At 36.1% G+C, this 13,723-nt stretch overlaps 1 protein-coding gene across 2 annotated transcripts in view; it reads right to left on the bottom strand.

Moving 5' to 3' along the window:
• Positions 1-13,723, bottom strand: part of Efna5 (ephrin A5) — a 277,162-nt gene that overhangs the window by 261,729 nt on the left and 1,710 nt on the right. For both annotated transcript variants that reach the window (XM_046460222.2, XM_046460221.2), the window contains exon 2: positions 13,403-13,562. In XM_046460222.2, the coding sequence (XP_046316178.1) occupies positions 13,403-13,562 (160 nt within the window). The remainder of the gene's footprint in view (positions 1-13,402; positions 13,563-13,723) is intronic.

Here is a 13,723-nt window from a genome sequence, read left to right as displayed (position 1 = left end):
ACTGTCAATAACCTTGAGCTAAAATGTAAATATATATATGTCTTTCTTAAAAAATTGAGAGGCCAAACACTAATTTAAAATATTAAGCATCTTCTACTTTCCTATAAACATGTCAATGACCATAAATCTTAGGAAAGTCAACTATATTTTGAACAAAAGCCACTCCCTAAAGATATGCAAATGATGTTTTAATCAATAAAGATATCCTATTCCTAAATTTACTAGTCTTCCAAACATTCTCCCCCTTAAAGAGCCACTTAAACTCATAATCAGTGATTTTTGCATTTCTGGATCTATGAGAATCATAAAACTAGACACCCTAAGAAGGTGTCCCATCCAAATTACTAAGAACCTTTATTTATACCATGACAAGCATAAACAAATATCTACAAACAGCCACATCTTAAATTAACTGTTCTTAACAGTGTTCACTGTTCTTAGGAAATGCTGCTCAATATTTTAAATAAATTCATGTTATCGAGAATTTAGGGGCTGAGAAGGTAGTAGCAACTGCCTTGCATATATAAGGCCTTGGGTTCAACCCCAGCACTGAAAATAAAAATAATAATTAATTAAAAAGGAAAAGATTTGCCTCTGCTTTGTAATTAAAGCATTGGTGGGCCCTATTATAAAACTAAGAAGAAACTTAAAATGAGTGCTTACCATCCTCTTCGTCTTTTTGTTTTCATAAAAATACAACCAATTTACAGAAGGAACATTTTCATCTTTGTTTTCATTATCTTTCCATAGTGGAGCATTAAGTCTGATGCTTTCAGACTTAAAAGTTCATTTAGATTAGTCATGTTGTATTCACACACATACAGTGAAGGAGAACAAAAACAAACAAAAAGAAAAAAATAGAGTAATCTGATTTCAACTAGTTCCATTTCTTGTTAGTAAAAGCATCACAAAATAGTTCATTGCAAAAGAAAATGATATATATGCTGTGAAAAAAAATGGAAGCACATTTGCAAACTCTACAGGAACAATGATTTCTCACTTCGGACACCAGAATCATAGAATTTTAGAAAAGGAAGGCATTTTTTTTTTTCTCAAATCCTTTATAGCTCCATTGAAAGTACAGGCCCCTGAAAGCCACCCACAAAAAACTTAGTGGAAGGAGAAAAACTGTTAGTCATCTTCTATGCTGAATGTAAAATAAACATTTTGGGTTCATTTAACCATATGGATTTAAATTGGAAAGTGTTAAAAATCTGTTTCTGAGGTGTAATTCTGGCATTGCCACATGAAATACATCTGGAGAGGGTTTGCAAATAAATATTCTTAGACATTTATGACAGGATTCTCTTTGGACCAGGACAACATTTTCACTCTAGTAGAATTTGCCCATAGAGAGCAAGACTTAGCAGCAAAATCCTTGGCCTTTACATTTGTTAGTGGTGTATTTCTAATGAAGCATAAACCTCAACATAAAAATCTGTTTTATTTTGTCTGAGACTTGAAGACTACTATGCCTTTTAGGCTTTTTAAATGACAAATAACTTTCACTCACGTAAATACTGAGTTTCATTTTAGGAACTGTGGAACTAAATAGAAAGCTCAGGGCAAATAAAACCAAGAGTCCTTGGTGAGAAGCCAGAGTTATCTCTTTGCCCCCTGAATTTTGTCTAGAACCTTCCTCCCTGTCCAAACTGCAGCTCACAGGCCTCAATACAACCTGGGAACTTGTTACAAATGTAAAGTATAGGGTGCCCGAATAAGATCTATTGAATTAAAATCTGCATTTCAACAAAATTCCAGGTGGTTGAGCACACCCTTAAGGATGAAAAGAAAAGAAGTATGTAGTGATCTTAAAAAAAAATCATTAACTACATGCTTCTTACTGGCAGAGATGTTGTTTATACTGTTTACTACAGTATCTCCATCACTGAGAAAAATACCTGGCCCACAGTGGACACTTGATAAATATCTGTCAAATGAATTGTTAAGTGAAGATTTCTTAAAATATTTTCTACTCTGTACTGTGGATAAGTTTATAAAGTTCTCGTATCTATAGGATATAACAAAGCTCTCACTGCAGATGAAGATGTCACCTTATTCATCTCTGTCTGAATCCCCTGTATGCCTCCCAGTGTTCTGCACATAACATCACTCAATAAATATTTTATCAATTGTAAGTTTTAGGTATTCAGTATATGAATATATTATTACTAAACGATATTAGCTATAACATTTATTTAATGCAAACATTTTGGATAAGTTCAAATCAACATATGATTTCTAAATTCGCCCATTTGGCTTTGGTTTTAGATATAATAAAGAGATTCATCCAAGAAATTAAAATAGTAATGTAAAACATAATTTAGGGCCAAGTCCTGATTCTATGTCATACCAGAGAACAGGGATGGTGTGGGTGATTAAAATTCAAAATTGATCCTACAACCTCATGTTAAATTCAATAGCTTCAGTCTTTTCTTTCCAAATCTTATACCAAAGCTGCTATAATTTGAGAAGTATAGCATTTTAGATTTCTATTTTTGCTCAAATTCATCTACCAATGGACAGACCTAGAGTGAGTGAAATGGTCAAAGCCATTAAAAAAAAAAAGTGACAGGCAGCTCTATGATAAACAAATTAAGCAATTAGTTCTCAAATAACCAAATAACACAAAAATCTAGAGCTAAATAAATAACAATTTGCAAAAGAGAGAAGTACAAAAGATAATGAGACAATTAACAGCATAGATATATCAATAACAAAACTATCCTAATATTCAAAATAAATGACTTGTTCTCTCAGTCCACATTATAAAGAACAGATATTAAAGAGGGGAGTCCTTCCCCAGTAAATAACTGCCTTTTTTCATTTTATGAGTTAAACAGTGCTTAGACTTTTTTGCTTCAGAAAATCCCGGGCTTAAAGTTAAACCAATAGGTATATCTGACCCTACATGTATATGTTCATATGGAATATCCTACAGACACACACACATACACACACACAGTCATGTTGTTGTCTTCCCAAGAGTATAGTTGACAATGGTGATAGCAGAGTGTGTAATTAGTTTTCATTGTTCCCTTGACAGCTATAGTTCCATGCAAGACCTTTTTCTTTTTATGTTGCAAATGCTATGGAAAAAATACACTAATAACAGGCATTTAATTATGGGTCCAGCAACCATAGAGGGAACGTTGCCAAAAAGATTGGTGTCTGTCTGTCTCTCTCTCTCTCTCTCTCCACACACACACACACACACACACACACACATATTTATTGTGGGGGAGGGGACTTCTGTTCTTCAATTACAGTCATCTTCAAAATATTGATGTCAGGTCTACACTAAAAAAATGTTTGAATTTTTCCCCAAGTCTCCGTCAACAGTAAAGTATGTGTAGGATGCTACACGGATACTAAAACCAAGAATATGATCATGTCTGTACTAAAATATTAATAAGAATAAAGGCATTGCTTATTAACAAGAAAATACTCTTTAAAAATAGCTTTGTTTTGATACTATCAGCAAAGAGTACAAAGATTCAGTTTTAAATTGGTTTTTGCCTCACTTTTCGCAGACTTAAAAAAAATAGCACTTGTGATATCAAATATCTGGGTGCTACATTTCCTAGGGCTTACTTTAATTTCTTTTATACAGTATTTAAAATAAAGTATCCCCAAGTTGCTGCCATGGCGGACACAAGATCTGTCACTGAGGTCCTTTCTCGCCTGATTAATTAGTAATTGGGAGACACATTTTGGCAGCTTTCATTTCCCTATTATTTTCTCTAGTTTGACACAAAACCCTGTCAGAAGCACCACTATTTGAACTGTACCCCTCTTAGTGCTGGGTCAGTACATTTTAATAAATGGAGCCCCTGCCAGAAAACTACAGAAATAGGCATAAAAGTTTATTGAAGCAGTAACAGTAAACAAATATATGAAGAAAACACTGAATGCCACAGTATCTAAAACATTAATGGTCTATCTGAACCCAGGGGTTACAGGCGAGATTGCAGAGCAAAAGAAAAGGCCTGTAACAAAACCACTGCTTTCATCTATCTTTTTTAAAAAAAGTATTAGCTAAATAAAGCAGGCAAACACTTTGCTGCCGCAGAGCCGTACATCTGAGCCTCCCTTCGCCTCCTCCATTATTCCAATCCGATGAATAAAATTATTGGGAGGCAAAGATCTGTTGTGACTACACAGATAACTCATCCAGAAGTCACTGAAGCTCTATCTGAGCCAAAGAAGCATTTTTCATAAAAGGTAAAGCGAGAAACTTAAAATTGAAGCTGGAAAGACTAATACTTTGGAAAACAACAAATAGCTACAGAATCAGTTTCAGAATCTCCATCTCAAAATGTCAGTCACTTCAAAAAAGCATGCTGCTATGATGGTGGCTCAGGACACTTGTGTGCTAGGGCAGTGGCCATGCTGTGTTAAGTCAGAGGTCACCACTTCCACATTCCGACATCTGTCTGTATTTTCTTGCCCTGAAACAATACAAGGGGAACTAGGCTCATTTGCTCCCACTTTGTTTAACCTAATTGTCAAACATAAAAGATAATTTTCCCATATGTAGAGTTATTTTTACCTTTCCTTCCCATTCTCATTTGTCTCCATTAAATTAAATACCGTAAAGAAAAGGAAACAAACTTAATCAGAAGGTTGTCTACTATACATTATTAATTTCAGTAAATGTAAAAAAAATTATATATCCCACTCACATTTATGATATGAAATATCAAGTATCATGTTCTCCATCATCAAACTCTGGATAATAATTTGCAGTATAATTATCCAACTAAGCCATAACTTGATTTTACTCAAAGCCACAACACTGCATTTTTAATATAGAAATGCTTCCGTCATATATATTTTCACAGTAAAAGACAAGAGCTAATTGTTAATTATAGTTTTACATAGATAAATAAGTCACCAATAAAACATAAAATAGGAACTCTGATAGCCTGGAAACAGCATTTTTTTAAGTATTTATTAGCATTCAAAAATAAAAGGTCACTTTGAACACTCAGTTATTTCAGTCTTTTCCACCAGCCAAAGAAAAACTGATGATGGGTATCAGAGGAAAGTTTTTGATGCAAACACTGTCAACTCATACCTGGGCTTTAATCATAAAATGTATATCTGGTCTTAAAATGTGCATTTTCTATTTGTCACCATTACATTGCATCTACAACCACCCCAAATCCTACTTCTAATGAACTGAGGTTATCTCAGACACAGTAGTGGTCATCTGTGCCCAGTTTAAATTAAACAGACTGAGTCAGGTTACTTTTGAAATTAATCTTGAAGTTCTGCTTTTATTTCAGTCCCTGGGAATAAAGTTCCCAGACATCATCAAACAAAGAATTATAGTATAAAATTTTGGTAAAGTTTAACAGGCAACACATTCTTCCAAATGTACAAATCATAATGGAAATATAGCAGACTCAGTTGATACAGTCTCATATCTTTTAGTAGCAAATATGAATTTACTTCTAAAATAATTTTTCCATAAGAACCCACAAGAGGGGTTTATTAATGAGAAAGTAAGAGGACTTTCTCTATATAATTCAAGGACAAAATGCTCTGACTGTATAATGCTTCTTAAAGCATCCCAATGCTTCATTTTGGAAGGTACCTGCATTTCAATCAATAGTTCTTACTGGAGAAAGATCCCTAGTACTGCTGAGCAAACTGGGAGGAAAAAAGTCAACCAATGAAAAAATAAAAAATAAATAAAAAACAAACAGACAATCAGAAAAAAGGAAATCAGGATAAGGGGGTGACATCAGAAACTATTAATAGATTACTTTGAAATTAACAATGAATTATAAGCTTCAAGAGAAAAATACATATGGAAACATGGTACAGCCCAACATTTAACATTAAAATATCGTATTCTTGGGTTTAAACATATTATCATTGTTAAAACATTCTTTTTTTAAAATAAACTAAGAAAAAAAAAAAAAACAGAAGATAGCATTTTAATGACTTTGAAAATAAGGAAGAGTTTTAAAAGTAGAGTCCTAACAAAATGACTGTAAAATGGTTTAGTCCTTTTCTATCGTCCATATTCATTTCCGGACCAGGTTCATGAAAGAAATAAAATCGGTCTTAAAACAAGATGGCTGCTTCTGGGGGAGAAAAGAAACACGCTGATTTAACTGGAAGCCCAAAACCGAGCTTTTCTAAATCAGGAAATACGAATTTAATCATTTTTTTCCTCTAATGTCCACATATTCATGGACTTCCATGTGGGAACTCGTGGATTACACTATGCAGTTAATGAAAGTTATTAATAACAAAGCAATTTTTTTTAAAAAAGGTCTAATCTTTGCGTGCTAAAATGACCCGATTGTCCAATGCATACACACATGTGCTGATTTACATGACTGTCCAATGCATATGGGCAAATTCTCAATTTTCCTTCATACCCAAATCATGATCATCCGTCATGAAAATCAGGTCATTTGATAAGTAACAATAGGAATAATATTGAAACCTTATATCTCTTAAGAATCCAACCCTAAAAACATATATAATATACTATTAGAATCAACTCAGCAATATTTAACATTTTAAAAGCAAAAACCACAGAAAATTAACTACTAGACAATCTCTTCGAATTGCACTTTGCTGACCTTCCCTGAAGCAAATGGCAGATTAATTCTATGACTTACATATAAAAATTAAAAACATCTTCCTCCATTTTGAAATAACTTTTAAATAGATTTTTTAAAAATCATTCAATCCTATTTTTATTCCCCACTTGAGTGGAAAATAAGACCTGACAGTAACATTTTCTTCAACCTGTCAACTGTCAATTGTATGAAGGATGTTTCTAAAGATGACAAAGGTTTATTTTTCCTTATTGAAAATGATAGAATTCTACCTGAATGAAAGCTGAGCTAACCATTGCTACAGTGTACTCTCAGCAACTAGCTAACTTAAGTAGGAGTTTTCAATGTTTTAAAACAATGCTTTTATTGAAATATATGGTTCATTATTTGAAAACCATATCCAGAAATCTCAGAATCAAGAGTTTAAAACTACACAAATTTTCTATTAGAAAACAGTGCACAGATTTTTTTACAGTAGTTTTACAATCCTCCTTCAGAAAATACAATGAGTACAGACCATCAAGAATAGAGAGATCTAAAGAACTTTTTTTTTCTAAAAACTATTCACAGTAGTTGCAGTACATAAAATGAGCATTGCTCATTTTTAATGTTCAGTGAGGAACTTCTGTGTCATTGTGCTATGTTGCTATTGACTGACTAAATTTTCAAAATGTGAACGCAGACAAATTTAGGGAGAAAGGCAGATCTCCTAGTAGTGAGTAATAGCCTATTCAGAAACACTGGAAGTTCACATTAATCATGAGAAACTTTTCTACAAAACAGCTTAAGACATAGGTTGAAAAGCTAACATATAAATCTAATCAGATAAATCAGGCCCTTAAAAGAGACAGTAATTTATTGATGTTTGGCTAAGACTATCATAAGACAAATTATTAAAAGTGAATATTAATATCTCATTTCTTACACTCCTACTCAAGGATTTTATACCTGAACAGGAAGGTATTATCTGTCACAAATGATCGAAGGACAAAAAATTTTTCCCAGTTTCAGAAGACTGAGCTGAGTGAGTTCTCCTAAGGACCACCTTCCTCACTGTACTTAGGGAAATACAGACTTCCTTCCCAACATGAATGTTCCAGTCAGACTATGATTATAAGAGTCTGTATATTACTTCTGAAAAGAAAATCAATAACATGGAATCAGTCAACAGAGAATGGCTCATCACTTAAAATACCACAGCTTTTTAAATCCTTATTGCTATGGAGGTTATTCAAAACATTCATTAAAAAATAAATAAAAAAGAGGATGAGTGGCATCTTTAAAAACATTATTAATCCAATTATTTATATTGAAAAAAAGGAACCAATAATATACCAAATGCTATAAGAAAAAATGTTTTTAATGTATTCTTATGTTTTCTTCATTTTATATTAAAAGTTCATTCTCCCCCACCCTCCCTCCCTAGCCTCCAGCCCAGGTAAATTCTTTTGGCATATTCTTTTCCCAAGCTAGCAAAGGCCAGGATTCCTCAAGGACTAATTGTATTCATTCATTTTCTTGGCCCAGCATGAAGCTGGTAGCTTGCTTGGTTCATAGCAACAGGGGAGAAAAAGAGGTGCCCATCTTTATCTGTCCCTATCCAACAGGAAACCAGGCCAATGGACAGAATGCAATGAAATGCCTATTCAGAAGGCATTTTGCAAGATTAAATGGCAAGTTTAATTTGTACCCCAAAGGACTAGGTGTTCTTTCCAAACCTGATCCCTCAGTTTTTAAAGATAAAAACCACTAAAGCTATTGTTTATCATCCACAACACATGTGACAATAAGATATTAGTTCCATGTGCCAGTAGTCTAGTTAACACCCTAAAATTACATACCAGGAACTATGAAAGATGGTCTCTGATATGGTTAATCACAAGTAATTTATTAACACTGGTCTCATAATAGAAATGCCAAATGAGACTACAGTCAATAGTCCCTACAAACAGCACTAATATTTCAGTCACCTAAAAAACAGATGGTTGATTATTTCTGTTTGTTTTATGAATACATAAAATAGTGCATACAATGGTAGCTAACTTTGCTTTACAAAATTCAATGGAAAAATGACCAAAAAGCAAGAAACATACTTCTCTTTCACAAATTCCTAAATTTAAAAAGGGGAGAGAATTCACTTCACAAAACAGCCTAAGACATAGGTTGAAAAGCTGACTAACATAAATCTAATCAGATAAATCAGGCCCTTAAATATACTTCAGGTCTCCTATAAGTAGATGAGCATAAAAATATAGGTTGCTAAGTCTCAGTTGTACTGTTTTATTTTTACCCTTGTCTTTACAAAAATTCTGATCCAAACATCAAAATATAATTACCCCAATATATCTAATAAGCTGATGTTACATTGAGGCTTATTCGTTACTTTATTAGGATTCTAAATAATATATTTTATTTGAAGATTCGTGTTTCTAACATGTAAAAACATTATTTAAAACATTTTTTTCTAAACAGGGGGGGAATCCTTTATAAGTATAGTAATGAAACTATTCCAAACCAAGGTAAACTTTTCATCCTTTCTCAAAATAAATTCTTAGATATAAATTATGATTTATTTATCAGAGAAAAAGGTACAGTGCCAGTATTCTGCTCTGTGTGTGTATATATGCGTCTCCAAATGATGATGGCTCAGAATTTTTAAAATAAAGCAAGTGAATTTTGAAAGAAGAAAAATACCCAAAGAAATATGGTTAGGGAAAACTCGTTTACTACTGTCTCTACTTAGACACATACATATAACCTCACAAGGACAAGAGAGTGTTGACCTAGAATTCACATTACGTTCACAACTCCAAGACTACATGTTAACAAAACAATTACCTACCAGTGTACTATGAAATGTTTAATTTACAAAAGTTCCTAAAGCATTGACAAAGTCTAAAGAAAATATGACTAGGTTCAAGTTTAGTAAATCCTTGATGAATTAGCAGAGATATTACTCATGCTAAGAAAATAACTCTTAAAATCGATGATACTCAAACCTTGGCAGAAATAAAGCACCAAGTAAATGGAATTAGCATTACTGAAAATATGATTATACTGGCTGTATATTATTTTATTATTGCATCCATAATGCCAACTAGGAGACACATTTAGTTATTCTAGCATCATTTTGGCACATAAATCAGTCCCAGAACTTTTCAAAATACATAGGGTTTAAAAGAATATTCTGTTGAAGGCATCAAAGTGTTACAGCATGCTTCAGATGAAGAGGCAAGTTCTTAGTATTGTCATGTCTATCTTTATCAGCATAGATACTAAGGGAGAATGTGAATAGTTTTATTGCCAAATCTTCTTTTCTCTCTCTCTCTCTCTCTCTCTCTCTCTCTCTCTCTCTCTCTCTCGTTACTTAAAAGCTTTCTACAATCTTAAAGAAATTAAGGACAAATAACTATATTAACTTTGATTTGTATTTTTATTACTCAAAGTTACTTAGTAACATTCCAATTTAGAATGCAACATAATATTAAAAGATTAAAAGGATAATTCTATTAATCACACTTTTAGGTAAAACTTAGGCAAGTTTTCAAATTTTAGAAACATAGTTGATGCATGTAGGCTAATGTCTTATAAGGTATTTCTCTTCAGACTAATAGTTCTCAGTTACTATTTCACAGATTTGTGCCATTTCAGCATATAAAATCAGTTTAGTTCCTGCCCAATAAATACTGGTAACTAAAAAGTTAGAAGCATTTGAAAATTAAATATCCACTTACCAGAAATTACTATCAGGAATATCGTTTCTAACAGTAAAATTATTCTGACACCAAATAAGTTTAATATTTTTCCTGCAATCCCAAATTTATAGATGCTTATTGTACCAATGGACAAGTAATGATGATATTCAAGGTAGCAGATACATTCCCATCAGCTACACAAGGTAACACAACTTACACAAGAAAATACTTAATCCCTGTTATTAGGACCTACTTGATCCTAATTTTACCTAACTAAATACAATTTGAAGTTCAACCTATTAGTATATACTCAAACTTATTTACTTCATTGAAACATCGTTTCCATTCTCATCAGTTTAATATATCTACTAAACTTTTCTTCTAAGAGAAAAATTTTAAAATCTATTCAAGTTGCAATTAATATGATCGACTTAGTCTTTTGATTATCTTCTTTTGGTTTAACAAAATCTTGATACTTTCTACATAGACCCAAAGTCATGGTTAACTTACGTTACAAAATGACAGCATATAGGAAAAGAAAAAGTACAACATTGAATTTATAAAGTGTAGTAAACTTATGCAAATTTTATGAAATAGTCTCATAAAATCTGTGATAAACTCTTGGTTCTTATTTTCAAATTACTTATTTTGCATTTGGCCCTTTTCAAATTACATCCAAGTTCACTTTCCTTAATACATAAAAAAAGTATCATCTAATTCAACATTTCTCAGTTAAAACTGCCTACCACTACCTACTTTCTAAATTTTACTGTACTAACATACAAGACAAATGCCTCCATAAATTCCTAAGAATATTAAATGTTAGGGCTAAATTTCTTGGTGGTAAGAGGTGTACAACATTCTTTTGTTTGGACTTTATCAAACTGATAATGATCAAATAGAAAGGCATTCCCACATCTTCAAATTAACATACTGACTTAAGAATACTCTTAGTATTTTTAAGAATTACAGGTTAACTTGGGCAGGTTTAAAACTACCATGACATCCTAAGCAGAAGAGCTTTCTTCAGGCAGGGCAAATCTATTAAAAAATATGACCTGAGACAAAAATCAATGTGTTAATCTCAAACCAAACAACAGTATCAAAAGCATAAAATAGAGATAACCTAAGATAAAATGTCCTTAAACTAACTCAGACTAGTTTGACAAGTTAAGAAGTGGGGTTGGAGTAGGAGTGTTATTGGTTTTTTCCATTTTAAAATGGTGGGGGGAGTGCTGAAACACCCATATATCCAAATAAATGAATACCACGAGAAAAAAATCACACTGTGAAGTTTGGAGTTACAACCAAGAGCAAAATGTCCCAAAGACAACTAACTGACTCACTGTTGCTTTATTTAATAAGACACTAAAGTTTGGAAATATAAATTATTTTCCTATATGCTGTCTAATAAGGCCCAAAAGGGAATAAAACCGACCAACATAATAAGACTTGCTTTTAACACCATCACAACTGGAAAGCTTGCTCTATTTGTCTTGTCAGCTTTAATAAAAGGCATCTCCTCTAGCAGGAAGACTTCTCTTTCTCTTTTCCTAATAGTGGTAAGTGGCATGTCAAAGAAGAAATAGCTTCCAATTCCACCACCCACCTCCATAAGACTCTTAAAAAAAAACCAAACTTTGAGGGATGTCTCCACTTCTGCTAGGCAGTGCATTTAGAACTGGGCTACCTGGGTGTGACTACCCTGGATTTGCAGGGCGGGGGATCTCCCTTTCAGATAGTCAACCAGTGGAAGGCTTGTAGGGAAATCTGCCCATCTTCATCTGGGCTGACAGTGTTCAAGCAGGGAATCCTTAAACATTCATACCGAGGGAAAGACTGGAGACGGTGGAGAGTCAGTGGGAGATAGCTAGAATTGGAGGCTCCTGCTGTCCCCTCTCCCCAGGCTCGCTGGGGCGCAGCAACCACAGCTCACTCTCGGCCTCCCGCCTCTTTCCTCCCAATTTCCACTTCACCCCAGAGGAAAACCTGTGATTTTAGGTACAATCAATATATTTCCCTCATAGGCAGACACCAAGACCAACCCACAGCTGAAAGCTAGCCTATGTACCACATAAACAGCGGTAGATGGGCCCGGGGTGCTGACTGCCTGCGCACAGGCCAGGGAGAAAGTAAGGTTTGGAACTGCTCGGGACCAGTAGGGGTCCGACAGGCATTCTAATTCCCGCCCCCCAACTTCCAGAGTCCAAGAACACTGGACGTCGGAGGCTAGATGGGGTTCATCATGTGCACCAAAGCAGTCCTTGGTGCCCACCTCTAGCCTCCCGCATACCGGGCGGGCTTCGGGGACCACTGCAAAACGGTTCCAGGTAACCGCGCGCGTTCTTCCAGCTGCGTCCCGCCAGGCCGCGGGCGAAGGGCTCCCAACTCCCGGGTCGATCAACTCTTGCAGCTTGCTTCGCACACATGACGTAACCCGGTATTAGATCAAACTTTCTGGCACCTTAAACCCACTGGGGCGGGAAGTGCAGGAGGAATCCTCTCCATTGACAAGCGCGCCGGGCCCGGACTGACTCCGGGGCCGAACGATTTTCTCGCAAAGAGGAAAATAAAAACCTAAAGCTTCCGCTTCCCAGCCCCCCTCACTTCCCCTAGCCCGTGCGCTCTCTGTATGCACCGAGAAAAGAGAAGAGAAATTAAAAAAAAAAAAAAAAACTTTGGGTATGTTTGGCGGATTCCCTCCGCAGTCCCTGCGCACCCACGCTCCAGGCGAAAGCTCTCGGTGGCTCACATCGCGGGCTCTGGGCGACCAAGCCCTGCGCGGGGATTGGGATGTCGGTCAGCCTGCCAGGGTGGGAAGCGGATAAGTCCCAACTCTCTGGCTCCCGCCCTTTTCCTAGTCTCCCCATGCCCTGCAGAGGCAGTAGGTTTGGGTAGCCCCAGGGACTCCAAGGAACACCCAGGCTTTCCACTTCTTAACAAAGAGGGGCGCGATGGGAGCGCTTCCCGCCGGCGCCTCCAAGCCAACAGCGTCCGGGAGACGCAGGCTTTGAGGGTGCGCGCTGCAGGCAGCTGGTGCGCGCTGGTCCCTGCAGCCGCCGCTCCTTCCTCTGGGCCCGGAGGCCCGAGTAGCCTGGGCTCTTCGCCCCCCCGTCGCCTTACCTGGGGTTGCTGCTGTTCCAGTACACAGCGTAGCGGTCGGCGACGGCCTTGGAGCCCGGGTCCTGGCTGAACACACACATCCAGAGCACCAGAAACACCAGCGTCAACATCTCCACGTGCAACATCACGCCTGGCCAGCGGCGGAGCCCCCGACGCGCCACTCCGGGGAGAGAGCGGGGATCCGGAGGGAGGGAGGGAGGGAAGGGGACAGAAAGAGAGAGCAGGCGCCAAATAAATATGAATAAATAAAATGAAGGGGGGCGAGAAAGGAAAGAGGCGCACACCAAGCTGGGGAGGGGCAAGAGAGCGAGAAGAAAAGAA

This window comes from Marmota monax, unplaced genomic scaffold (genome assembly GCF_021218885.2).
Source record: "Marmota monax isolate L192 unplaced genomic scaffold, Marmota_monax_Labrador192_F-V1.1 WCK01_AAM20220418_F8-fsc00006, whole genome shotgun sequence".
NCBI classification, from domain to species: domain Eukaryota; kingdom Metazoa; phylum Chordata; class Mammalia; order Rodentia; family Sciuridae; genus Marmota; species Marmota monax.
This window is presented reverse-complemented; position numbering and strand designations above follow the sequence as displayed.